General features: G+C 41.0%; 1 protein-coding gene across 1 annotated transcript; it reads left to right on the top strand.

Moving 5' to 3' along the window:
• Window positions 1-205: 205 nt before the first annotated feature.
• Window positions 206-27,209, top strand: tmem19 (transmembrane protein 19). Its single transcript, XM_082167452.1, has 7 exons — window positions 206-373; window positions 883-1,032; window positions 1,777-1,890; window positions 15,124-15,261; window positions 16,220-16,474; window positions 24,250-24,459; window positions 25,969-27,209. Exons 2-7 carry the CDS (start codon window positions 897-899, stop codon window positions 26,130-26,132), a joined length of 1,017 nt encoding a protein of 338 aa, XP_082023578.1. The 5' UTR covers window positions 206-373; window positions 883-896; the 3' UTR covers window positions 26,133-27,209.
• The last annotated feature ends 144 nt before the right edge of the window (window positions 27,210-27,353 follow it).

Here is a 27,353-nt window from a genome sequence, read left to right as displayed (position 1 = left end):
GCAGGTGCTCTAGTGACGTTTGCGAAGCCCTATAAAAGCAAAAGAAGAAGAAGATCAGATCCCCGCTTGATAGACGGCTTGCTATCCAATTACTGACATGGAGCAACAGATTTTCACCAATCAAGGTAAAGCCCCGCTTTGCCCTCCGCCAATCGCTGTGCGTCATCTGTGTATATGTGTACTTTATCCTGATAGGTCAGACTTCGCTGTTTGTTTGAGTTGACCGGAAATCAGTCTACTAGTTCACACTTTCACAGCGAATAGACCTTTGGTCTTTGCAATGCTCATTACTATTACAAACTTCCAAACGTGGCTTTACTTCAGGAAACATGGAGCAAGTGGGGAACAAGTATTTGTGGCAGGATTATTTCAGGTGTTGTTGGTCATAGTTTAATATTCATGTTAGTGGTAAAGCATGGTGTTAGAAGCTAGTACTAACCTTACAAAAATTCTTTAAGGTTACAATCATAATGTCTAACTTATCATAGTTACTACTGGTATATTTAAAACAATAAACTTATAATAAATTATATCTTAATAATTATACGATATTAGGGTCCCATATTGTATTATAAAATTCCAACAGAGTTCTCAAAATATCTGTCAGTTTGATAGTTTTCTTATTTTGGGTGATATTGACTGTGATATTTAATAATTTATTACAAATGTGTCAAAATGAGTGTAGTAATCATAATATTTTGACAGAAACTAGCTACAGTACATACTGTCACAGAGGAGCTGTAGCTGTACAGAAAATTAGCATGACAGATTTTTGAAAGGGAAGGTAGCATTAGGATTACCAATCAATTTTAATAATCCTGAGAAAATAATAAGCAACATTTGGTTGACATTTCACTCTATTCTGTTTGATTTTCTCCATAGCTGTGCGCTCCTCAATGAACATTCATTTTGAGGATGGTATATTCATCAAAGATTACATCAAGATGATGACGTATATGATCGTGTTGTGTTTCACACTGGCAATTTCATTATCGTTCTGGGTCCTGTCTATAACTGCCAGCACTTACTACGGTGAGAGCTCACTTTCTCATGCTTTAGAGTTACTTAGTCGGATCTGAATCCATAAGGGCTGTGTGTGAAACCAGCCTCGTTGCCCAGTCTGTCAGTGTATGAAAGGGCCTCCTATGGAAACAGACACCTTAGCCTCACAACTAGTGATCTAAAAATGTATTCAACTTAATATATAATTAAACTTTATGGATAGTCAAGGACACCTTTCGAAATTACAATTCTTATTTCTCACTAGAAATTGTGACTTAAATTGGTTAAAATGGACATTTATACATCATTCTTTCCACCATCTACACACAGGATTGTGTGTCCTTATGCTTGGGATTTTTGAAGCTTTTGCAGCAATCAGACTTAGCTAAAATTTTCCATCACAGAACAATTTGGCTGTTTATCATTAATTCTGTTACTGTGTTACTTAAAACTGGAGTAAAATTTATTGTGACAATTGACAACAAAGTGTGACAACAGTATGACAATGAAAAGATAAACGTAATGATTACAGTGTGCATTTCAACAAAGTGCAAAGTGTGCTTTTTGTCATTAAATGATTGGATTTGAAAGCAAATTGAAATTGTCTGCTCAGCAGGGGTCCCACTTTCCTGGAAATATTAGGGAATATAAAAAGTGTCATTTCCAGGCCTAGAAATGGCGCGATAGTTAACTAAATTTCGAAAAGTAATGTTAAAGTCAGAGGATTCTGACTTTTCAATTACAATTCAGTGTATATAAAATACTGTTTTGCAGGTACTCTGCAGCCAGTCTCACCATGGCGGTGGCTGTTCTCAGTGCTGGTCCCTCTTTTCATCACATTTCGAGCCTTTAAACGTAGGAGTCTTGATCATGGTGGTGCCATAGGAGGTGAGGAATATATTTAAAAGTTCAGATGGCTTTATGGGTTCATTTTAATGACACATTTTAATGTTTCAACACTTGTTACAGATTGTAAAGAGATAGTTCACTAGAATATGTCCCAAAGCAGCTCTTTCTTTAAAAAAATAACTCCCAGACATTTCTAACAATTTTTTTATACAACCCATAAAACAGACATGCTTGGAATTTCACATATGTACAAAAAGAACACAGTCACACACAGTCACACACACACACACACACACACACACACACACACACACACACACACACACACACACACACACACACACACACACACACACACACAAAATCCCTAAACCAGGGTTTCTCAAACTCGGTCCTGGAGGGCCACTTTTCTGCACAGTTTAGCTCCAACCCTGATCAAACACACCTGAGCAAGCTAATCAATGTCTTCAGGATCACTAGAAACTCACAGCTAGGTGTGTTTGATCAGGGTTGGAGATAAACTGTGCAGGACAGTGGCCCTCCAGGACCGCGTTTGAGAAACCCTGCCCTAAACAATCTAAACTAACCCATCCTATCGCAACACACACCAAGATATTAATTATACACCCTTAACAGAATTGTCCTAGGCAAAAATGCTTTAGCCACTTAAATCCTTGAAGGTAAATTTAAGACAAAATGACAAATGCACAATCCATCTTCATAAGAAACATGAGGATGATACCTGTAAACATTTTTAGAAGCACTGGATCAAGAGTTACCCTCAGCCACCACCACACGAAACGTAAAAGACAACTGTTGAAAATGCAGCAATGCCAATATAAGATCAGATCGTCTAAACAGAACTAATTCAACATCAGGACCGATATCCTTTTCAAAAGCGTGTGAATACCACATGAATATGTGAGCATGAGTTCCTTCTGAGCTCCTGCATCGATCACATAAGGGTATAATGAAGAGTATGTTTTGTTAAGTTGTTAACTTTCAAATAATGTAACCTATGTACTATTTTAAGTTGTATGAGTTGTAGCCAGACATTTAGATATGAATTAGTTTCACTCCCTCTTCCCAAAAGTCGTTTGAGATTTTGACTCTGTTGTTATCCTCCCTGGCGTCACTAAGTGCCAAAGCAGCTTTTTTAACTGAACCTTTAAAAGACAACTTACTATATAGTAATTATCTTACATATTATATTATTATAAGAACAAATTCTAAAATATAAAAAACGTAATATTCTTGACTCAAGGCCACATTATTTGGCCAAAATGTCATATATCAAATATTTAGAAACATTCCAGATTGCAGTTTTAACTGTGACATGATTGGGGCAGCTGATTCACTGAAAAGATCTGGCTCAAAACATTGATTCATTCAAATTCATTCTCTCATGAATGTGCCAAAGAGAGCTAAGGTGTATTTTATACTCTTATAATATTTTGTAGTGGTTAAAAATGCGTGGAATTATGCGAATATGAACTTTAAGCACTTAGCATGCAGTGCATGTAATGTAAGAGAACCATACTGTGGATTATTTTATTATTTTTTTTTTTATATATGCAGTGCCTCTTTTTAATTACTTAACTATTAATCAGTTGTAATGTTACACCTCCAAAAATGTTACACACTGTGTAAAGATCCACTCCAAGCTACTTTACGTTCATGCTTGGATTTCTGAAATAAATGTATCTAATGAAAGGAAGTTAGTCCTCAGCATTATTATTGTCAGCCCATGTTTATTATAATAGTATATTTTAATGTTATCTTTCCTTTCTTTTCAGTCAAATCCACATTCAGCAGGAAATGTCCATAGTAGAGTCCATCTGTTCTTAATCTTTGGCTTTGAGGAAGTAGTACTGTAGGCCTGTCATGATTATTACATAATCGCCTGATCATGATTGTTTGATCAAATTATGATTATTTGGGATAACCACAATCATTGTGCAGATTCTAAACATATATTCCAAATATAGAAATGACATGGAATCATTATTTCTTTGTGTCAGCAGTATTTGAAATAACAAATGAATTGAGGCCCTGCTGTGTGCCTGCTTCAATGCAAAATACGAGGCTTAAACATGCATTGTGAACGCAAAGTGGTTTCCTGTTATTTGGAATTCATGCGTGAAGCGCTGAAACATTATTGTAATTTGGGGTCCAAGCACCAAAGGTGCTGAGCCTTGGTGTATTTGCAATTTTTTTGCTAATTATTCTTTTTCTACCCTAAAAATGGCTTCCAGCAGCCAATCAAATTTCACCCGATATCAACTGAATGGGCTACTGTTACAATAATGGAAAAATTCTCACATTGTGTGTAAATGAGTGTGTGCACCAAATTCATCCAGAAGGTGGTGTCATAACAAGCAACTTTAAGTTTTTGCAAAAAATGAGTGCGTAAATCCTTGCCCAGCATTTTACTGGGGCAGTATGGACATCTTTGTACCTTATTTACCCTTAAAAGTTTCATAGTAGTACTTCAAGGGAACATATTACTACTCTATATGCACATAATAGGGGTACAAAGTTGTCCCTTTAAAGTAGGGTTGGAAATATCTTTTAGGCACCTCACGATCCAAGCCGATTGACAATTCTTGATTTACATTAATTAATGAGTTAACCCATTTAATCCCAAATTTTTGCCCAGAGATGACTTTGTATGGTATTTGTAATGAAATTAAACAATCAGTGTCAATTATGTAAAAAGATATATTGAAAAGTCCATGAAAAATGGGTTTTATGTCCGGTCACAATTGACTGGTAGTAGAACACAGGGAGTCTAGGTCTATGGTGTTAATACATTTAAAAAATGACAAACCTCCAGCAATTAGTTTAAAGACTGGGTTAAATAGTTGAAATGAGTGTATTATTCCATTAACAAAGAAGTAAACATTGTCTGGCTCAGTTTCAAAAAGGGCAAAATCGCATTCCTATGCAGCAGTACGGCACAAATCATCAAATCAAATAATTCAAAGTGTAACACAAAAAATAATAAATTATAGGAAATTGGAAGGTAATTATTATAAACTTCATAATAAACTGAAATAATTAAATGACACAATAAATAAGTACAGATAGATAGATAGATAGATAGATAGATAGATAGATAGATAGATATTTTATTTATTTAACCAGGCAAGTCACTTAAGAACAAGCTCTTATTTTCAACAACAGCCTGGCAGGAGAGCTAAAATCTCCTGAAAGACATACTAACATATTACAACACACACACACAAAAGTTATACTCGTTTATAACTTTTACAGCTGCTGTAATGCAACTAAATGATGAACGAAAACCAGATTGAGTATCAGATATGACGTTAAATTTATTAAGAAACCCTATTAATTGCTTATTTATACATTTCTCCATTACATTTGCAACACAAAGCAAAACGGAAATTGGCCTTTATGAATTTGGATCCATTTTTATCACCATTCTTATAAACAGGGGATGCAATGGCAGTTTTCCAGGTTTTAGGTATCTCCGCTGTAGAAATCGATAAAATTTAAAATATATGTTAGAGGTTCAGTTAAGGCAGGTGCACCAATTTAAAAAAAGAAGGGATTTAAGGTATCTAGACCAGATAGACACAGACAGATAGATAGATAGACAGACAGACAGACAGACAGACAGACATATGGATAGACAGACAGAACTACAGACAGATAGACTGACAGAAAGATAGATAGATAGATAGACAGACAGACAGACAAATAGATAGACAAATAGATAGATATACAGACAGACAGATAGATAGATAGATAGATAGATAGATAGATAGATAGATAGATAGATAGATAGATAGATAGATAGACAGAGATATACAGACAGACAAATAGATAGATAGACAGACAGACAGATGGATAGGCAGACAGAACTACAGACAGACAGACAGACAGACAGATAGATAGATAGATAGATAGATAGATAGACAGAACTATAGACAGACAGACAGACAGATAAATAGATAGATAGACAAATAGATGGATAGACAGACAGACAGATAGATACATAGACAGACAGACAGAACTATAGACAGACAAATAGATAGATAGACAGACAGACAAATAGATAGATAGACATACAGACAGAACTATAGACAGACAGACAGAACTATAGACAGACAGACAAATAGATAGATAGATAGATAGATAGATAGATAGATAGATAGATAGATAGATAGATAGATAGATAGACAGTCAGACAGACAGACAGACAGACAGACAGACAGATAGACAGACAGATAGATGCTAGATAGATATATATATATACAGACAGACAGACAGACATAACTATAGACAGATAAATAGATGATAGAAAGATAGACAGACAGAACTATAGATAGATAGATAGATAGATAGATAGATAGATACAGGCAGACAGGACTATAGATAGATAGATAGATAGATAGATAGATAGATAGATAGATAGATAGATAGATAGATAGATAGATAGATAGATAGATAGATACAGGCAGACAGGACTATAGATAGATAGATAGATAGATAGATACAGGCAGACAGGACTATAGATAGATAGATAGATAGATAGATAGATAGATAGATACAGGCAGACAGGACTATAGATAGATAGATAGATAGATAGATAGATAGATAGATAGATACAGGCAGACAGGACTATAGATAGATAGATAGATAGATAGACAGATAGATAGACAGATAGATAGACAGACATAACTATAGATAGATTGATAGATAGACAGACAGACAGACAGACATAACGTCTCGGTTACGTATGGTAACCCTCGTTCCCTGAGTCCAGGGAACGGAGACGCCTCGTCGGGGGAGTTCCCCTGACGAATTGGGATCACGGTAGGGAGCCAATTGCCTTCGAGAGAGTTAACAACGAGCCAATGAAAGAGAAACTGAATTGGCATGCAATATTTGCATTCCGCGGCCCGCCTACCAGCGCGGGTATAAAAGGCGGAAGTAAACATTGCGCAATGCTTTTCGCTGAGGAGCCGAACAGTGTCCAGTCCTCCGCGAAGGTACAGCAACATGGCGACGGGACGAGGCGTCTCCGTTCCCTGGACTCAGGGAACGAGGGTTACCATACGTAACCGAGACGTTCCCTTTCGTCAGCAGGGAACTCCGACGCCTCGTCGGGGGAGTTCCCCTGACGAATTGGGATCCCTACCAAAACGCCATGGTGCTGGCCCCTTCCAGCGCCCAGCTAAGCTACCCTGCAGCAGTTTCCAGAATTTTTGCGGGAGCTAGCTAGGGAATCACACTGCTGTTCCGCAAGACCCAATCAGTGGATATTGGATAACACTGGGAAAGCGTGCCCGTCCCCAAGGAAAATAATAATTGGGGGGGAACGCTGCGGAAGCTGAGGCAGCCTAGAGGAAGGCCCTCAAATACACACATGTACTAACCACGCAGGGTAGTGAAACATATGGCAGTCCTTGAAGGTAGTCCCAGTCCGGAGGAGTGAGAAGCGTACTCAACAGGGACGACAGAATGAGTCTGTCAAGGGGAAGACACGGCTGAACTGCACGTGGCAATCATGGGTCGCCGCAGGGACCACTAGAAAAAGGCACCCAGTCTACTAGCAACTCCTTACTGAAGGTAGCAGACCTGGTGCCGGCGGTCCGCAACGCCTGACACCGGAGGGGGTGGAGGAGGATCTCCCGAGGTTAGCCGTTTGTTGGGTAACCAACGGAGCAAAAAGACGCACGTATCCGCTCATGGAATGGCGTCGCAAGCCGACACACCTATTCCCTCTAATTACTGGCCGTAGCAAGTACTCGGGAGGAAACAGGTTCCACACGTAGGCTATAAAACCTAGCGAACGTGTTCGGTGTCGCCCAGCCCGCAGCTCTACAAATGTCTGTTAGCGAGGCGCCTTGTGCCAGAGCCCAGGAAGCGGCAACACTCCTAGTGGAGTGAGCCCGCAACCTGGGTGGGCAGGGCTCACCCTGGGACTTATAAGCCCTGGTGATAGCATCCACTAGCCAGTGGGCTAACCTCTGCTTGGAGACAGCCTTCCCCTTCTGCTGGCCTCCATAACAAACAAAGAGCTGATCTGAGGTCCTGAAGCTTTGCGTTCTGTCTATATAAACCCGGAGGGCCCGGACGGGACAGAGAAAAGCTAGGGCTGGGTCTGCCTCCTCCTGGGGCAGCGCTTGCAGGTTCACCACCTGGTCCGCGAAGGGAGTGGTAGGAACCTTGGGCACATATCCGAACCGGGGTCTCAATATAACATGAGACAGGCCAGGCCCGAACTCTAGGCACGATTCGTCGACCGAAAAAGCCTGCAGATCTCCTACCCTCTTGAAGGAAGCCAATGCTAACAGGAGCGCTGTCTTAATGGACAGGATATTAAGCTCGACTGTCAGCAAAGGCTCAAAGGGAGGACTTTGAAGCGCTCTAAGCACTAAAGTCAAGTCCCAAGAGGGTACAGGGTGCAAATCGCGAGGTGGATTTAACCTCCTAGCACCCTTGAGGAATCTGATGACCAGGTCGTGCTTCCCCACGGACTTATCATCAACTACATCGTGATGTGCGGATATTGCAGCAACATACACTTTGAGGGTGGAGGGAGACAGCCTTCGCTCCAAGCCCTCTTGTAGGAAGGAGAGCACAACTCTGATCGGGCAAGTTCGTGGGTTCTCCCCGTGGGAAGAACACCAGCCGACGAACAGGTTCCACTTCAGAGCATAGAGGCGCCTCGTAGAGGGGGCTCTAGCTGAAGAGATGGTATCTACCACTGCCTGTGGCAGGCCATCTAGAACCTCCGCGTCCCGTCCAGGGACCAGACATGGAGTTTCCAAAGGTCTGGACGCGGGTGCACTAGGGTGCCCCTTCTCTGAGAAAGTAGGTCCCTCCTCAGAGGAATCGGCCAAGGAGGGGCTGTCGCGAGGAGCATGAGTTCTGGGAACCAAGTCCGGGTTGGCCAATACGGGGCCACCAAAAGGACCTGCTCCTCGTCCTCCCTGACCTTGCACAGTGTCTGTGCAAGAAGGCTCACTGGGGGAAACGCATATTTGCGTAGATCCCGGGGCCAGCTGTGTGCCAGGGCATCCGTGCCGAGAGTTCCCTCGGTCAGGGAGTAATACCACTGGCAATGGGTCGTGTCCGGAGAGGCAAACAGGTCTACCTGTGCGGCTCCGAAGATTCGCCAAATCAGCTGGACCACCTGGGGATGGAGTCGCCATTCTCCCGGAAGGGGGGACCGACGTGAAAGCTCGTCGGCCACACGATTGAGCTCCCCGGGGACATGAACGGCACGAAGCGACCTCAGATGCTTCTGACTCCACAGGAGGAGGTGGGAGGCGAGTCGCGACATACGACGGGAGCGTAGACCACCTTGTCGGTTGATGTACGCAACGGTCGCAGTGCTGTCCGTACGGACCAGTACATGCTTGTGTTTGAGAAGGCCCTTGAGGCGACACAAGGCCAAGCGTACTGCTTGCAACTCTAGGCAGTTGATGTGCCAATGCAGCTGGGGCCCCGTCCACAGACCCGAGACTGCATGCCCTTTGTACGTGGCCCCCCAGCCCTTGGCAGAAGCATCTGTGAAAACCACAGCATGCCTGGAAACCTGGACTAGGGGCACTCCGGCCCGTAGAAACCCAGGATCCGACCAAGGGGTGAAGGTTTGGCGACAGTGCGGGGTGACTTTGACCCGGAACGTGCCGCTCTGCCACGCCCACCTCGGGACTCGATCGCGAAGCCAGTGCTGGAGCGGTCTCATATGCAACAGACCGAGCGGCGTTACTGCGGCTGCGGCTGCCATATGCCCCAGGAGCCTCTGAAACTGTTTCAGTGGGACCGCTGACTTGCCTTGAAAAAACTTGAGGCAGTTGAGCACTGACTGGACGCGTTCCTCCGTGAGGCGCGCAGTCTGGGCGACCGAGTCCAGTTCCATACCGAGATAAGAGATCCTCTGCACAGGGGAGAGTTTGCTCTTGTCCCAGTTGACCCGAAGCCCCAACTGACTGAGGTGCCGGAGCACCATGTCCCTGTGATCGCACAACACATCCCGCGAGTGCGCCAGAATGAGCCAGTCGTCGAGATAGTTGAGAATGCGAACGCCTTGCTCTCTCATGGGAACAATGGCCGCCTCCGCGACTTTCGTGAAGACACGGGGCGACAGGGCCAGCCCGAAGGGTAGGACCTTGTACTGATATGCTCGACCCTCGAAAGCAAACCGAAGAAATGGTCTGTGTCGGGGAAGAATCGAGACATGAAAGTACGCGTCCTTCAGGTCGATCGCTGCAAACCAATCCTGGGGACGGATGCATTCGAAAATGCGTTTCTGCGTGAGCATCTTGAACGGGAGCTTGTGCAGGGCCCGATTCAATACACGCAGGTCCAGGATTGGCCGTAACCCACCGCCTTTCTTGGGTACAATGAAGTAAGGGCTGTAAAACCCTGACCTCATATCGGCTGGAGGGACCGGCTCGATCGCGTCCTTCGCCAGCAGGGCGTCGATCTCTTTCCGCAAGACAGGAGCATCCACTGGACGCACACGGGTGAAGTGGATGCCCCTGAACTTGGGAGGCCGGCGTGCAAACTGAATTGCATAGCCGAGCCGGATGGTGCGAATGAGCCAGTGCGACGGCCTCGGGAGCGCTAGCCAGGCTCCGAGAAACTGCCGCAACGAGCCCACCCGCACCGCCGGCGTACCCGCGGAGGGGCAGCGAGGCGGAAGGCAGGGACACGGCTCCGGTGGCATTGTAGCGGCCGAGAGCGGGGTCTGGGTGTGTACTTGGACAACACCTACCTGCTTCCGCCGGGGGACAGACGGCAGAGAAGACCCGAGAGTGTTCTGCTGCGGGCTGTCGCCTGGCGAGGGAAGGGGGGGAGACAAGGAGCAAGGCCCGAGGGCGGCTGCTGGTCTCGCCACTTTCCCGCCCAGCGGCAGACAGGAGTGGCGTGACCGAGGTGGCGCCACTGCTATCTGAGAGCTGGGGAGAGGGGACTGAGAGTGGCGAGACCCAAGGGTGGCGCACACTGCCGTCCCACTCTCTAACGGGAGAGACTGCTTGTTCAGCAGTCCCAACCGTGAATGACCCAGAGGAGGAAGAAATTGCTCTTTTATTGAAGTTTTGGGTACCACCGACCGGCTGGTCGGCGGCGGAACAGAAAAAACCAACATAGGATTCTCCACCCGGCCCTCCTCCGGGGGAAGGAGGGGAGCAGAGGCCCCCTCCTGTAGAGCAGCTCTTCGGTCCTCTGGGTCGCCCGTCTCAGGAACGCCTCTTCCCTTTGGTCTTCTTCTTGGGGGTCGGAGGCGGCTGAGCGGGCGGGGGAGCCCTCTTGCGACCTGAACCCCGCCTCCTGGGGTTGGACTGCTGCCCAGGAGGAGGAGCGGAAGCGGCCGCAGGAGGGCGCCCTCGGCGACGAGCAGACTGAGGTTCTTCGGCCGCAGAAGACGGACCAGCAGCATTCCGTCTCCTGGGCAGGACATGCCGAAGCGCCTCAGACTGCTTCTGGGCGGCGGAGAACTCTTGGGCGAAGTCCCCCACCGCGTCGCCGAAAAGGCCCCCTCGGGATATGGGGGCATTCAGAAATCTAGCTTTCTCTGAATCCCGCATATCCGCGAGGGTAAGCCAAAGGTGGCGCTCCTGGACCACCAAAGTGGACATCGCCCGTCCCAGAGAACGTGCGGTGACTTTCGTCGCCCGGAGGGCGAAGTCCGTCGCCACACGCAGCTCCTGCAGCACCCCTGGGTCGGGACCACCCTGCTGCATGTCATGAAGCGCTTTGGCCTGGTGAACCTGAAGCAGCGCCATGGCATGCAGGGCGGAAGCGGCTTCTCCACACGCCGTGTAGGCCTTCTCGGTCAGACCGGAGGAGAACCTACAGGCGCGGGAGGGGAGTGAAGGGGCACCCCGCCAAGTGGAAGCGGTCTTCGGACACAATTGCATCGCAACCGACCGCTCCACTGGGGGGATTCCCTCGTATCCCTTCACCGCTCCACCATCCAGAGTGGTGAGGGAGGAGGAGTGAGTCGGTCTGTGTCTGGCAGTCAGGGGTGCCGTCCACGACTTCGTCAACTCCTCATGCACCTCCGGGAAGAATGGGACCGGAGCGGGACGCTGAGAACCAGCGCGGCCCGCCCCGATACACCAATCATCGAGCCGCGAAGGCTCGGGACACGGTGGAGGGTTCCACACGAGCCCGACCTTCGCGGCCGCCCGGGCAAGCATAGCGGCCATCTCAGGATCCGGCTCGGGCGCGGCCACCACACCCGAAGGGGGTAGACCCGCCGATTCGTCACCAGAGGATGACCGCTCTGCCTCCGATGCAGCGATAGACATCGCATCTTCAGGTGGCGCTCCGAAGGAGACTACCGGAACCGCACGGGGCGGCTCCAGCGGCTCCAACGGGGGCACCGATGGCAGCGGCGCTACTGAGGAGTGGGAACCTCGTGAGGATCTTTCACCTGGCGAGATATTCCGCACTGTAACCCTCATACGCTCACCAACAGCCACAGCCGAAGTAGTCGCCTGCTGGACTGAACCAGCAGACGAACTAGATCGGGTGTAGACTGAAGGGACACCTTCAGCAACTTTCCGCTGAAGGATACTTAGTCTTGAGCGGAGCGCCGCCAGAGTCATGTTCCCACAATGAGAACATGACTCGTTCACAAATGCTGCCTCTGCGTGCGCTAAGCCCAAGCACGAGACACAGTATCTGTGACCATCACCCTGAGACAGAAGTCTACCGCATCCAGAAACACACGGGCGAGATGACATCTTTGTCACGTAGACAAAGGCGCAGGTCGCCCGCAAAAGCTCTTTCAGGAAAGAGAGAGAACCTCTCTTTCAAGTGCCGAAGCACACAGGGACCCACCGCGGCCACACACGGGGAAACTGCAAGCCCGTGTGGGCACTCAATACCAGCCGTGAAAACGGCTTTTTTTTTTATAAGCACAGCTGGTAGAAAGCGGCGATCGCTGAAGAGGCTGTAACACCGGCACCAAAGAGGACTCTTCCTGAAGAGAGACTCGTTGAAAAAACTCAAAGAAAACTTCTCAGGCGGAAACAGCAGCAGACAATGCAATCCTGTTCGGCTCCGAGGCGATAAGCATTGCGCAATGTTTACTTCCGCCTTTTATACCCGCGCTGGTAGGCGGGCCGCGGAATGCAAATATTGCATGCCAATTCAGTTTCTCTTTCATTGGCTCGTTGTTAACTCTCTCGAAGGCAATTGGCTCCCTAGCGTGATCCCAATTCGTCAGGGGAACTCCCCCGACGAGGCGTCGGAGTTCCCTGCTGACGAAAGGGAACTATAGACAGATAGATAGACAGACAAACAGAACTATAAACAGAACTAGACAGACCGGCAGAACTGTAGACAGACAGACAGACATACTGTAACTATAGACAGATAGATAGACAGACAGACAGAACTATAGACAGATAGATAGACTGATAGATACTTATAACTGTTCATAAGAAAAGCACAATAAATTATTGATCACAGAAATTCTCTGAAATCCCTAGGTTAATAATTATCTGAATTTTTTTTTAAGTTTTGATGAAAACTTTTATGGAGATAGCAATAGGCAGTGCCTTTTTATTATTATCTCTGATTAAGGTGCTTACAGGCTAGCTAAAGAAAACATAATAAAAATCTTTTTATGTGTACCCTTAAAGTGCTTTAACCCTGACAATTGCTGTTTACAGGTATATATATATTATAATTTTTTGTAAAATTACAGGTATTATTATTTTTTGGACAAATGAGGAATATGTTTGTCTGTTGCAAGTTGCAAAAACCTTAACCCTCATCCTTCCCTTGTGCTTTGTAAACAATCCTTCCCTCGTGGGTCAAAATGACCCGAAGCCCTAAAATTATACTTAATATTTTTTTGTACAGAAAGCTTATTTTATTTCATTTTGATAATATTTTTCTATTTTTTTAATGCAAATTTATTTTTATTTTTATTTACCTTTAAATTACTAGATTTAATCAATAAATAATCAATAAATAGTAATTTAGAAGCATATTCCTCACAATTTCATGGCTAAACCTTTTAATTCAGCTCAAGATATCTTACATATTTGCTGACCTCTTTTGGAAGAAAAAAATATATATAACATGATATTTCATGACCCTAGCCACTAGATGGCCTTATAGCTCTATATGGAGCAAATGAGCTGTTTCCGCTGAGTCCTAAAGTCAGTTTTTCTTCAGTATGCATTCAGATGCACATGTAGACATTATAAAAAAAAAATTTGGTGAAGTTTTAGCATTTTTAGTTTGAATTTTGAGCATTTTTAGGTTTTTCTATGCGTTTCTGAAGCATTCCTCGCATTACATTCATTCCTATGGGGGTCAATTTGACCCAATTTGTTACTTTTTTATACCCTGGAAATCCAGAGTTCTCGTGAGAGCACAATTTGAATTTGCACTGGCATTAAAGGGTAACTAAACCCTAAAACAACTTTGTTTAGTTAATGATCTGTTAGACTGGGGATTTATTAGTGCTGTTCATTGATTCGAGTACATTTTTTGACATTTGGGGATAAAGTGTCTGAGTGCTGCCCTCTTCAGGTTGAACGTTGGCTACTGCAGTTGAAATTTCCAATTGGATGTTGCGGTACTGCGTGACGTAAGCAGGTTCCAGCTCACCACGCACTTGGCAGTATAAAAACATCTTGTTTCGTCAAAACCACTGTAGCGAGTCAGGAGTTGGAATTGCGAGTACTAAAAACGATCAGGATAGCGTATTTTAGCATCTATTTAGCATAGCATTTATATTGTTATTTAGACGTTTTTACACCATATATTGTAGAATTAAAACACTTTATACCCAAATGTCAAAAAAGTTACTTGAATCAATGAACAGCACTAATAAAGCCCCAGTCTTACAGATCATTAACTAATACCTTTACCCTTTAATCTTTCGGATTTGGGTCTGGATTTCCAGGATAACGTTTTTAAATTTCAACCACAAAACTCCTCAAATTAATTAATTTGTGTGTGTGTGTGTGTGTGTGTGTGTGTGTGTGTGTGTGTGTGTATTCGTGGTTCAAGTGCGACAAAAGTCATGGGGTCTTGGAACCCTCCAATGAACCCTCTTTTTTTTTTTCTTCTTTTTTTTAAACAAATTTCCAGATCAAAATGACCCGAGGGAAGGATGAGGGTTTAACTTGTGAATCATCAGATAGAGTTCATTAAGTTGGATCATCTTGATGTTGCTGCCAATGGACTTTACTGTACTGTTGATGATGTGACTAGATTAATAAATTGCAAACAAACAAATTTTCCTCCTCTTTGCAGCGATGCTGGTTGGCTTTGTTCTTACTATGGCCAACATGAGCTTTTTTGCAGCTTTGTTCACCTTTTTTGTCACATCCACCAAACTAACTAAATGGAAGGAGAACATCAAAAAACAAATTGACTCCGATTACAAAGAAGGTATGTTGCTACTTAATTCAGATATTTGGTCATTATTTCTATCCTCTTTTTTTTGGTTTAATTTGATAGCCAAAGAAATCTCTAATTTAGTTGTTTGTCTTGTGTTTTTTATATGGATTTCCGTATTTTCCATCCTGAAAAGTGGGGGGTGCTGGTTATTGTATGATGATTGAAATTGTGAAATGGCCTTAAACAATTGCCAAAACTCCAAAATGTTACATTATCTGATACATTTATTTCATGGGCATAGCTTTTGACTGAAAGATTTTACTAAATATTTTTTTAATTAATATTTTCAACTCAAAAGTATATATGCATATAATGTAGCTATTTAAAACATGTTAAATAAATTAATGAATCAAATCAAACTTCCTAATGCCAGTCAACCAGTACAAATGCCCCATCCCACGTCCTTAACGTCTGTGGATGAAAGTCTGAAGAAAGCACTGCTAGGATTTTTTCCTGCTCCACTTCACAGACGATAAGTGGAATCAGAATTTTAGAACGTCACAACAGTCATTTATTACACTATATTCATCAACAGCTCGTTCTGTGTGTCATACTTCATTACGCCATTTCTACATTATTGGACGTGCAGACGTTTTTAATCCGGTCAAGTGTTCATACAGTATGTCCTATCGAATGGATTAAGGTTTAAACTGCTCTGCTCTGCTTGGCCCTCATAATTCTCTTCACCGTTTCTGAATTCTGCAGAGGCTTAGTTGTTTCTATCAGCTCTGGTGATATCATGAGATACATTTCAGGTTGTGTTCCGAAAATCTAATTTGGTCCGAGCCATATGGCTCTCATTTTCGACCTCAAAAATCCAAAACATTCTTAAAATGATCAAGCTTTTTAGTTCTTGTTTATAGACACATCATTCCAGTGCTGTCTAACCCAACCTTTCTAAAACCACCACTGAAATGATAACAGATGTTGACTTCTTTAATCTCTGCAGGTGGCCAGAGGAACTGGTTGCAAGTTTTCTGTAATGGTGGAGTTCCTACAGAATTAGCCCTGCTATATATGATCGAAGCTGGTCCTGGAGAAATACCTGTGGATTTTGTGAAGCAATATTCTGCTTCATGGATGTGCTTATCCCTATTAGGAGCCCTGGCTTGCAGCACAGGGGACACCTGGGCTTCTGAGGTGGGTCCTGTTCTTAGTAAGAGCACGCCCAGGCTCATCACCTCATGGAGAGATGTCCCACCAGGTAAAAAGCAAAAAAATGAAATTGTGGAAATTAGCAGAATATGTGGAATCAGTTTATGTTTAAATAAAACACAAACTGATGCCTCAGATGCTTGTAAATGACCACAGACAATAATTATGGTCCAGGGCTTGAAACTAACTTTTTAATTCACCAGTCAAATTGGCTACAAAATTAAGTTACCTGTCTTTCAGAACTTCTACTAGCCAACACAGCAATAAAATGACATCTTAGATTTAAAAATATTTATTATAAATCTGATTCTGAATGATTGAATTGCTCTTTTTTATGACTGCCAATCATTGTTTGTCGATACCATAAAAATGAAATAGTAGTACCACAAACGGAATGTTTCGCCAAAAGTGGTGTCCGGCCTTGGAAAATTGACATCTTCACCCTTTATTTAAATATTATTTAAAAACTGTTAAAGATTTTGTAAGTATTTTGCTTAGTTGTGCTTAGAGTCAATTGTTTTATTTGTGATAACACAATGAAACATGCCAAATTGTGCAGACAAAAAATTTTTTTTTGCTAGGCTGTCATAAAAAAAAAAAAAAAGAACCCATGCATAAACAAGAGAAATATTCATAACAAAAAAAGAACATTTTGTGTTCAATGCTTTTTCCCATGAGCTATTTTTTTCTATTATATTTTATAATTTTTTTGTCAGTAGCTGTAGAAGCCTGTAGCTTTTGTTTACCTTTGTTGCCAAATCATTTTGTTAGGTAAATCACCTTGTTTTTCCTTTACATTTAAAATATTTGAAAAATATAAAATATTTTTCCTACATTTTGAACATTTAATCGATCATTAATCGGATTTAATCGAATAAATATTCCCTCTGGACATCACTTTGGCCACTACTGTACACTACCTGTCAAAGTTTGTAATTAAGTATTTTTGTTTTTGAATTTTTTTTACCTTATGCTCACCAAGGCAAAATACAGTAAACAGAGTAATATAGTAAATGTAATAAATACAGGAAAAATAGAAATTTTAAAATACAGTGATATAATACAGTTTTATTGTTATATTTTAAAATGTAATTTATTCCTGTGATGGCAAAGCTGAATTTTCAGCAGCTATTACTCCAGTCTTCAGTGTCACATAATCCTTCAGTTTATTTGGTGCTCAGTTGCTCAATAATAATTGATGCACAAATATTAAAAATTATTCTTATTATCAATGTTGAAAATGCTGCTTAATATTTTTGTGGAAGCTGTGATACATTTTTTTTCAGGATTATTTGATGAATAGAAAGAATGTTTTTATAACATTGTAAATGTCTTTACAGTCACTTTTTTTATCCATCCAAGAATCAAGTATTCATTTCTTAAAATCTTATTTACCCCAAAGTATATCATGGCAGGGTGTCCGCGCGGTAGTAAAAGGTAGTAAAAAGAATCTACCAAAATGAAGGCCCTTGAAAGGTAGTAAAAGGTAACAAAAGCAATTTGACTTGGTCGTAAAATTTTCATCACCACCTCAAGTTTCCATTTTTTTGCTTAATATTTGTGTCTCCATATTTTAACTTCATCTAGCATAATTTAAAAATATATACGGTGCTAACAACAGGACCTGACGGGCTCGACATTAACGCTTGTCCGGGACAAGTGGATTTTTTGAAGGGACAAGTAAAAGAGAATTTTACTTGCCCGACCGGACAAGCCTGATTAAATAAAAAAAAATAACTATAGGGAATCACTAAAATGAGAGAATTATTCTGATTTTATTATATTTATTGTAAGTTGCGATCGATAGTGGATAAGTATTACTGACGGTAACAAGGTTTTTAAAGGTGCAGATATGACAATATGCATATTTAAATATATCAGAGCTGATTGAACACAGATGAGGATATTTCTTCAGAATAAATTATATTTACAGCACACACACACACACCAAAAAAATTCCGGACAAGCAACTTTTTTACTCGGACAAGTGAATGACAGATTTACTTGTCCAAAGGACAAGCACATGAAAAGGCTTGATGTCGAGCCCTGTGTGAGTCGGAGTTGATAGCAATGACAAAATGCCAAGGTTATTATTCACCTTATTAGGGCTAAGGGCTATGGTTAGGATAACTCAAGGGTTAGGGTTAAGATAAGGACAACTGAAACTCAACTCGACACTATAAAAAAACATAATTGACAATGACAGTAGGCCTACTTAATGATCAGAATTAAACATTAGTGTACCTAATATGTATGATGGGTGTGACAGTGTCACACTTATACCTTATAGTAAGTAGTAAGTGGTGCTTTGCATACCCCTCCCAAACCCCCCAAAAAAGGGCTGCTGCTTGATGTCGTGTTGGTAGTAAAAAATATTGTGGAGGTGGTAAAAAAGGTAGTAAAAGGTAGTAAATTCATCTATATGATTCCTGCATATACCCTGCATGGTAATGCATCACGGTTTCCACAAAAATGTAACATCAAAAACTTTTTCAACACTGATAAGAAATGTTTTTTGATCAGCATATTAGAATAATTTCTGAAGGGCAATGTGGCACTAAAGACTGGAATAATGACTGTTATCATCACATGATTAAATTACATATTAAAATATATTAAAGGGGTAATTAAAAATGGAGATTCAAAATCTTCTTCATATATATTTATATCCATAGATATTTATTTTATGATAAGATTAAGATTTTTCTATTTGACTTTAATTAAAAAGGTCAGATTTTTGTGAGTATTTTGAATGAAACACATGAGTTTACTCTACAATAAAAACACACTGCAAGTTTCAGAACTCAAAACTAACTCCCCTATTTAAAATATGAATTATTCTTTTCTAACCTTCTAAAACTGCCAGATTTGAATTGTGATGTCATGATTGTCATGTGTGTCTTGACACGATGCGTCATCGTCGTATGTAGCCTTATCAAGGAGGTGTGTTCTGGACAACTCATAGATCTGTCCATCAATCACAAAAGTGATACTGCTGTTCGTTAAAGATATTGAGCAAGACCGTCAAACTCAGACGTTGTTCTGTCAGGGGATGTAAAGAAACTACACCGTCAAGTCAAGTCACCTTCATTTATATAGCGCTTTTAACAATATAGATTTGTTTCAAAGCAGCTTTACAGTGATCATAGGAAATTAAAGTAACAGAGATTGTTTTGTCTTTACAGCAGCTCTAGAATAAAGTTATTGTCCAGCTAAAGTACGTTTTGATTGATTCACTTCCGGTGCAAAGATCATTAGTTATTAACTTAGGGGCCGCTTACACGACACCATTCTTAAAGAAAACCCTTAGTGCGCTCCGGCCTGCTCATTTGCACAACAACAGTGTAATGTTAGCTTCCAAATAGCTTCCAAGGTGCAAGCGTTGACATTTTTTGAAAAACGTTATCATCATGCGCGTTTGAATATATATGTCCGCAGGCGTGTAGCCTTTCTTTACAAATTGACCTCACCAAATGACTTGTCTGGACTTAAAAAAATCATAATACAGAATTTTTTTGACGCTTACGAATATCCATGTGAACTGGAATCATTTTGACAACGTTTTATCTGTACAGAGGTAAAGGGAAGGGAAGGAGGCCTTCACAGGGGAGAGACTAGTTGACACTTCAGGACTGCGTTGTTGTCGTGTCCAGGCGCAACATCAGATCTGGATACGGCTTGGATCTGGCAGACTGCGGTAAACCTCGGGATAAACAGAGAGACTAAAATTAGCGTAGACACCATTCTTCTTATGATGTAACAAGTACATCAGGATTTATGGGAAGTGTTCCCGGTTCTGGCTGACCTAATCTATGCAGCCTAACATTGAGTTATACAAATTTATAATGTGTTATGTGTATGCTTGGTCAGAGAGATGTGTTTTAGTCTAGATTTAAACTAACAGAGTGTGTCTGCTTCCTTGACAATTTTAGGAAGACTGTTCCAAAGTTTAGGTGCTAAATAGGAGAAGGATCTACCGCCAGCAGTCGATTTTGATATTCTAGGTATTATCAACTGGCCGGAATTATGAGATCGCAATAGACGTGAAGGACTATAATGCGTTAAGAGCTCGCTCAAGTACTGGGGAGGCTAAACCATTTAGTGCTTTCTAAGTAATCAGCAATATTTAAAAATGTATACAATGTTTAATAGGGAGCCAGTGCAGTGTTGACAGAACTGGTCATACTTCCTGGTTCTGGTCTGGACCAGCTGTAGTTTGTTTATTATGCGTGCAGGACAACCACCCAAAAGAGCATTACAATAATCTAGCCTTGAGGTCATGAACGCATTAACTAACTGTTCCGCATTTATCATTGAAAGCATATGTCGTAATTTAGGTATTTTTAAGATGGAAGAATGCGGTTTTACAGATCCTAGAAATGTGACTTTCAAATGAAAGATTGGTATCAAAGAGCACACCCAGGTTCCTAACTGACGACGAAGACTTGACAGAACAGCCATCAAGTGTTAGAAAGTATTCTAGGTTATTACGTGAGGAAGTTTTTTGTCCAATAATTAGAATCTCTGTTTTTTCAGAATTAAGTAGTAGGAAATTACTAGTCATCCAGTTTTTTTATATAACCTATGCATTCCATTAATTTTGTGAATTGGTAAGTTTCATCAGGGCGTGAAAAAATATAAGCAAGCAAATAAATTTTATTTATATAGCACCTATCACTGATAGAAATGACAAAGTGCTGTACAAAGTGCAACAATTTAAATAAAAGAACAATAAAACACAGAGAACACTATCAGAGCTATAAACAAAACATAAAACATAAAAGCCCAATCAACTAAAAGCTTGTCTAAATAAGTGTCTTCAGCTGCTTTTTAAAAGAATCAACAGATTCAACCACACGCAGCGACAGGGGCAGGGCATTCCAGAGTTTAGGGGCAACTGCCTGAAAGGACAGGTCACCCCGAGTTTTAAAACAGGTTTTGGGGACCATCAGGAGGTTTTGACCTGAGGACTGGAGAGTGCGGGAGGAGGAATAAGGGGTCAAAAGGTCTGTGATGTACTAGGGGGCCTGTCCATGTACTGCTCTAAAAGTCAAAGCTAAAACTTTATAATCAATTCTGTGTTTGTCTGGAAGCCAATGGAGTGTGGATAAAACCGGTGTATTGTGTGCCCTTCTGTTGGGCCTGGCTGCAGCGTTCTGCACCATTTGGAAGACGACTCAGAGAAGATTTGTTAAAACAAGTAAAAAGAGAATTACAATAATCTAAACGAGAAGAAATAAAGGCATGAATAATCATCTCCATGTCAGCTTTGGACAACAATGTTCTCACTTTAGAAATATTTCTCAAATGGTAAAAACAGTTTCTGACCAACTGTCTAGAAAGATGATCCAGAGACATCGATTGGTCGAACAAAACGACAAGGTTTCTAAGGCTTAACTGGACGGATGAGCCCAAGAAACAGAGGTGTTGTTTGATTTGAGGTGGTTTTTGGTCTGGAGCAATGATTAAGGTTTCAGTCTTTTTTGTATTCAGTTGTAAGTAGTTATTGTTTAGCAAGTTCTTAATGCAAGACAGGCATTCTAATTAACTCTGAATGAATGAACAGTACAATTGAAAGTCGTAAGCATAAAAGTGATAAGACACACTTTTAAAATGACTAATTATTTCACCAAGAGGGATAATATACAATAAAAACAAAATAGGACCTAAAACCGAGCCCTGAGGAACTCCACATGACAGAGGGGACATTTCAGACAGAATGCTGTTAACAAACACACAGAATGATCTGTCACTCAGATAAGAGGAGAACCATTTAAGAACAGACTTTTTTGGAGTGACTGATGAATAAAGTTTTCGTTTGTTCTTCATATTTCTCAACGGACTGTTTTGCGAATTATTGGCACCCTTTATAAATATGAGCAAAACTGACTATGATTTTATTATTATAAAAAAAAATTCGTGTGCAATTTCTCCTCTTAGTCTTTCATTCAAAATATTCACAAAAATCTGTATTTGGATCATTGTCATGCTGGAAGATCCGACCACGGCCCGGCTTAAGCTTCCTGACGGGGTCAGTCAGGTGTTAATTTAATATCTGCTGATACTTGATGGCGTTTATGATACTGTGAATCCTAACAAATTGTCCAGGGTCTTTGGAAGAAAATGAGCCCCACAATATTAAAGATCCACCACCATAATTCACAGTGGGGATGAGGTACTTTTCTACATGGACTAGCACTACGTTACGTTTCTGTCTATGCCAAAGCCACCTCTGATGTTTTTTCAAAAGTCTCACCTGAACATAAACCCCTGTCCCACTAAAAGTTCCAGTAACGCCTGGCAAACTGTAGTTGTATTTGATTGCAGTTTGATGTCACCAAAGGCTCTTATATTGCAACCTTCCCAAACAAGTTGTGGTTATATAGGTGAGGTCTGATCATAGTTTTGGAGACTTTCTGACCCCAAGACCCAAATAGCATCTGCAGTTCTCATTACAATCTGTTTGGTGACTCAATCCATCCTCCTGTGTGGGGCCAAGATAGACCTCGTCTATATTGACTAAGAGGAAAGACTTAAGTCAGTTTTGCTCATATTTACCAAGGGTGGCAATTTTTGTGGAGCCCACTGTACATTTATTTTTAATCTGAAACCATGTCTACACAGGATGCAACAGCAACAGTTGTTGCGTTGCAAATCTATTTGTTCTTTCTTTGTGTCATAAGTTGCATGAGCATAGAAGCATCTATGCAGCACCTGCAGTTCTTATGTCTGCTGTCCAGCAAGGCTCAGATAATGCAGATTCTTCTGTTCCTCAAGACCCTTTTGGTATGAGTCATCTTGAGCCATATCTTTGTCACTTTCTCACTTTAGGCCGTAGTGATGGTCATCCTTTGGTCTCACAGATCCGTAGTTAAATTCATTACTTATAATAACCTCAAGAAACAAACATGATATAAAAATCTGAAACTGCATTTTATGACCCCCTTAAAATAGAAAACCGTTATTTGAAATTGTAATATTTCTCAACATAACTGTTTTTACTATTTTTTTAAAATCAAATAAATACAACCTTGGTGAGCATAAGACACTTTCAAATACAGAAAAAAACATTAACAAATCGTATTATTCAAAATTTTGCTGGTAGTGTAGCTCCAAAATTAATGTTTAACGGTAAACATGTTTAAGATTAGTAGACAGGCTATCAGTTCATCAGCTGTGATCAGCGGTTTCCACACCAAAGTCAGTGTACTGAACTGCTTTGAATCCACTTTTTCATTGACATCCGTAAAAAACAACAACATTACTCTCACTCCCAAGGTGCATAACAATGCTAGTGATAATCATGCCCCAAAATATCACAATGACAATATTATATTTTACGATGATACAATGACAATGCCCTTTGCCCCTTTGTGTCAGTGTATTTACAGCAAATATTTCTCATTGAAAGCATGGGTTTACTGGCAGTGTTTGAATAAAGATGCCAGAGGGCACTTTTGCTGGGTATATAGTGACACGCAAAAGTGGATCTGGAGTATTTATCGAATGGAGTGAGAATGGGTTGAAATGAAAATATCTCCTTGCTAGAATACTGTAGTGTTAAACTTTGTTTTGCTAATGTTGGAGGTGGTTCTGATAGCGATGGCATGCAAATTGACAGAACTAACCATAGCTTCCAAATTGGCTTGTATACTGTTACCCACCATGGGGGATTTTCACCTACATTTGGCAGGTGTTCATTTTAAACCCTGATTATGGCCTCTTTGAAGTTATTATATATATATATATATATATATATATATATATATATATATATATCTCAGAAAATTGCCTTTGTCCTCACTGAAATAAAATGGTTTATAGGTACCAATGGCGGAGTCACTCCTGTTGGATTAGTGGCCAGTGTTTTGGGTGGAGGCACAGTGGGTGTAGCGTACTTCTTCATGCAGCTCCTGTTGGTGAAAGATTTGCATCTGACAGTTCCTCAGTGGCCTATCATCTTGTATGCAGCAATAGCTGGCCTGTTTGGATCTTTGCTGGACTCATTCCTTGGTGCAACCATGCAGTATTCAGGTAAACTGGCTGATTAATATTATAAAATCAAGGTAAATCAATAGAAATATTATAAGGTAAATAAAATCAAATACTCATAATATTATTCCAGGGTTTCTGTACCAGTCATACAAAGAGTGGTAATTTACTTTTTATGCAATAGAAACTTCTACCCTCCTTTTACTCTAACTGGGCATGCCAAGTTACTGAGCATCTAATGTAGCATATAATGGGCATCACGTGTTAGTTTTCTGATCCATTATGTATTTTTTAAATCCCAAGATAAATCTTACAGATGCACTCTCAATTCAAATCGTCTTACCATAAGAAAAAGCCTCCTCATCTCATAGAAGCTTAGTAGGGGAGGAAGGGACAGATGTTATGTTAATAATGCAAAATAAAAGATAAACAAATGTTACTTTGTTAATTTAAAGTGCCCCTATTATGCTATTTTAAAGTTTACTTATTTTGTTTTGGAGGTTTCTTACAAAAGGTTTACATGCATTCAAGGTCAAATAATACTTACATTTTCTCATTTTCTCACTATATACATAGCAGCATCACCTGGCTGTTTTCTCACAGTGTCCGTAACGGTTTGATCAAGTATCCGGTCTCTCTAAACCCCTTCTTTCCCAGATCCTGCTCTGCTTTGATTGGTCAGAAGGCCCAGTCTGTTTTGATTGGTCTACCGCTTACAGTGCATCGGGAAAAAAACATTTCCATATCTGAATCCGATTCCCATATCTAATACGAATAGTAACTATCGTGTTGGTTTTATTGTATTAATTCGAGCCCGAATCCTCATCCTTTTTGAAGTGCATGCAAAGTGAATTTGCTGTCACAGCGCAGAAAACAGCTTCTTGTCGACAATATGAACCAAACTCTTCCAGACCTACAACTACAGTGTTTGAGAGCAGGTCTAAGTATATGTTGTTTACAGGCAGCCAATGAAGACCATAGGCTCACATTGTGCAAATTTGTTACAAACCTAAGTAGGTTCATGCAGGAAGTAAGATTTGAATTACTGACGACTCATTTCAGGCTGTTCAAAATCATTCGTTTTTTTGGGAGACAAGAAGTTTAGGGCATTTATCATGCACTTTGATCTAAGAAACTTTGCAGACCTTTTACATTCACAAACAGCTATATTACACGCTACATAAAAGATGATATCCCATAAACAAAACAAAATAGGGGCACTTTAATAATAAAAATGAAAGTACTGATAACAGTTTTGAATATGCTCCTAACTCCAAATCTGGAAAAAATGCTGTCCATCTGTTGTTGCATTATATTAACTTTGCTTGTGATAATGAACAAAAATATTTGGAAATATGAAAATTTGTGAAGCAGTTTTGTTTTAAAATAAAAAATGTTTGGCGTTAAAAGGTAAGTGTGGCATAGCCAACACGTAAAACATGCTCTTTTATCATATTGGACAAACTTAATTATGATTGACCTTTGTGCTTAGTTTTCTTTCAGTATTTCTTTTAAATTATTCATGACGACCATTTCTCCCTCTCCATCAAGGATACGATGAATCCATCGGGAAAGTTGTGAGTTACGAGTCACCAAGTGTTAAACGAATATGTGGGAAACCCATCCTGGATAACAACGGAGTGAATCTGTTCTCTTCCGTCCTTATAGCACTGTTCCTGCCTGGGTTTGCTTGGATATTCTGGCCTAGGCTCTGAATCATGTGATTTAATTGGCCGCATGTCAGTTTATGCAAAAAACAAACAAACAAAAAAATATTATTATACAGTGGCTTCTTAAGAATTTAATCAAGTAAAATGTGAACTCTCAATTTCTTTCTTTCTACTTATGATATTGAGATTTGTAATTGATTTTAAAGGTGAAGTGTGTAAATTTTTGAATGTTAAATCCCTTAAATATATTCCCAGCATTAAAGGTGGTATCAGTGATTTCAGGCCCAAAAATATTTTTATCACATTCATCTAATCTTTCCTAATGAACCGCTAGCTGCCTGCCCCATAAGCATGCCGTCAAAAAAACGCGTCTCTGTAGGCAGCCTAGGCTCTGAGATCTGCACACAAAAACAAATGGTTTAGCCAAACACTCAAAACCAAAACAAATAGTGTTCCAACCAATCACCGACAGGGGGAGGGTGCTGTGAGGTTTTGTGCTCGTGCACGGCTGCACGCGAAGTCAGAGCTGAAGAAAAAGCTGTCTCAAAACCTCACAACACCCTCCCCCTGTCAGTGATTGGTTGGAACACTATTTGTTTTGGTTTTGAGTGTTTGGCTAAACAATTTGTTTTTGTGTGCAGATCTCAGAGCCTAGGCTGCCTACAGAGACGCGCTTTTTTGACGGCATGCCTATGGGGCGAGCAGCTAGCGGATCGTTTGGAAAGATTAGATGAATGTGATAAAAAATATTTTTTGGCCTGAAATCACTGATACCACCTTTAAAATTAGCCATCAAATAGGTCAATTAATTTAAAGCAGTACAACATAGTACACCGAGCTCAAAATGCTGTAAAATCTAAATAGTTCTAGCTCACTACAGGTCAGATCACTTCATTAAACTCTATGCAATTCATGTAGTCCATTACTTTACTTAAAACTTAAACTTATTACTTAAACATTTTGAGTAAATGTCATTTTCTATACTTATACACAATTTATTATAGTATCTTTGCCACTTATGTCTACTGTACACTTATGTCTACTTTATGTCAGAGATTAACACATTTAAGTATTCCCTTGTAATGTATGTGTACTTCATTGAATAAATTACCCTTACCATAATGTTTTCATTGTCATGTTACATGGGTCAGTTGCATTGCATCATTGAAGATTCGGGCATATTGTTTTCACACACTGTTTTTGCTTACTAGTCTGCATAGTATGCATATTCACATGCAGCCTATGTGCCAAATGGTTAATTGATCT

Source organism: Leuciscus leuciscus (assembly GCF_965113295.1).
Source record: "Leuciscus leuciscus genome assembly, chromosome: 4".
Classification (NCBI taxonomy): Eukaryota; Metazoa; Chordata; class Actinopteri; order Cypriniformes; family Leuciscidae; genus Leuciscus; species Leuciscus leuciscus.
Note: the sequence above shows the minus strand (reverse complement) of the source record. Positions and strands in the feature narration are given on the sequence as shown.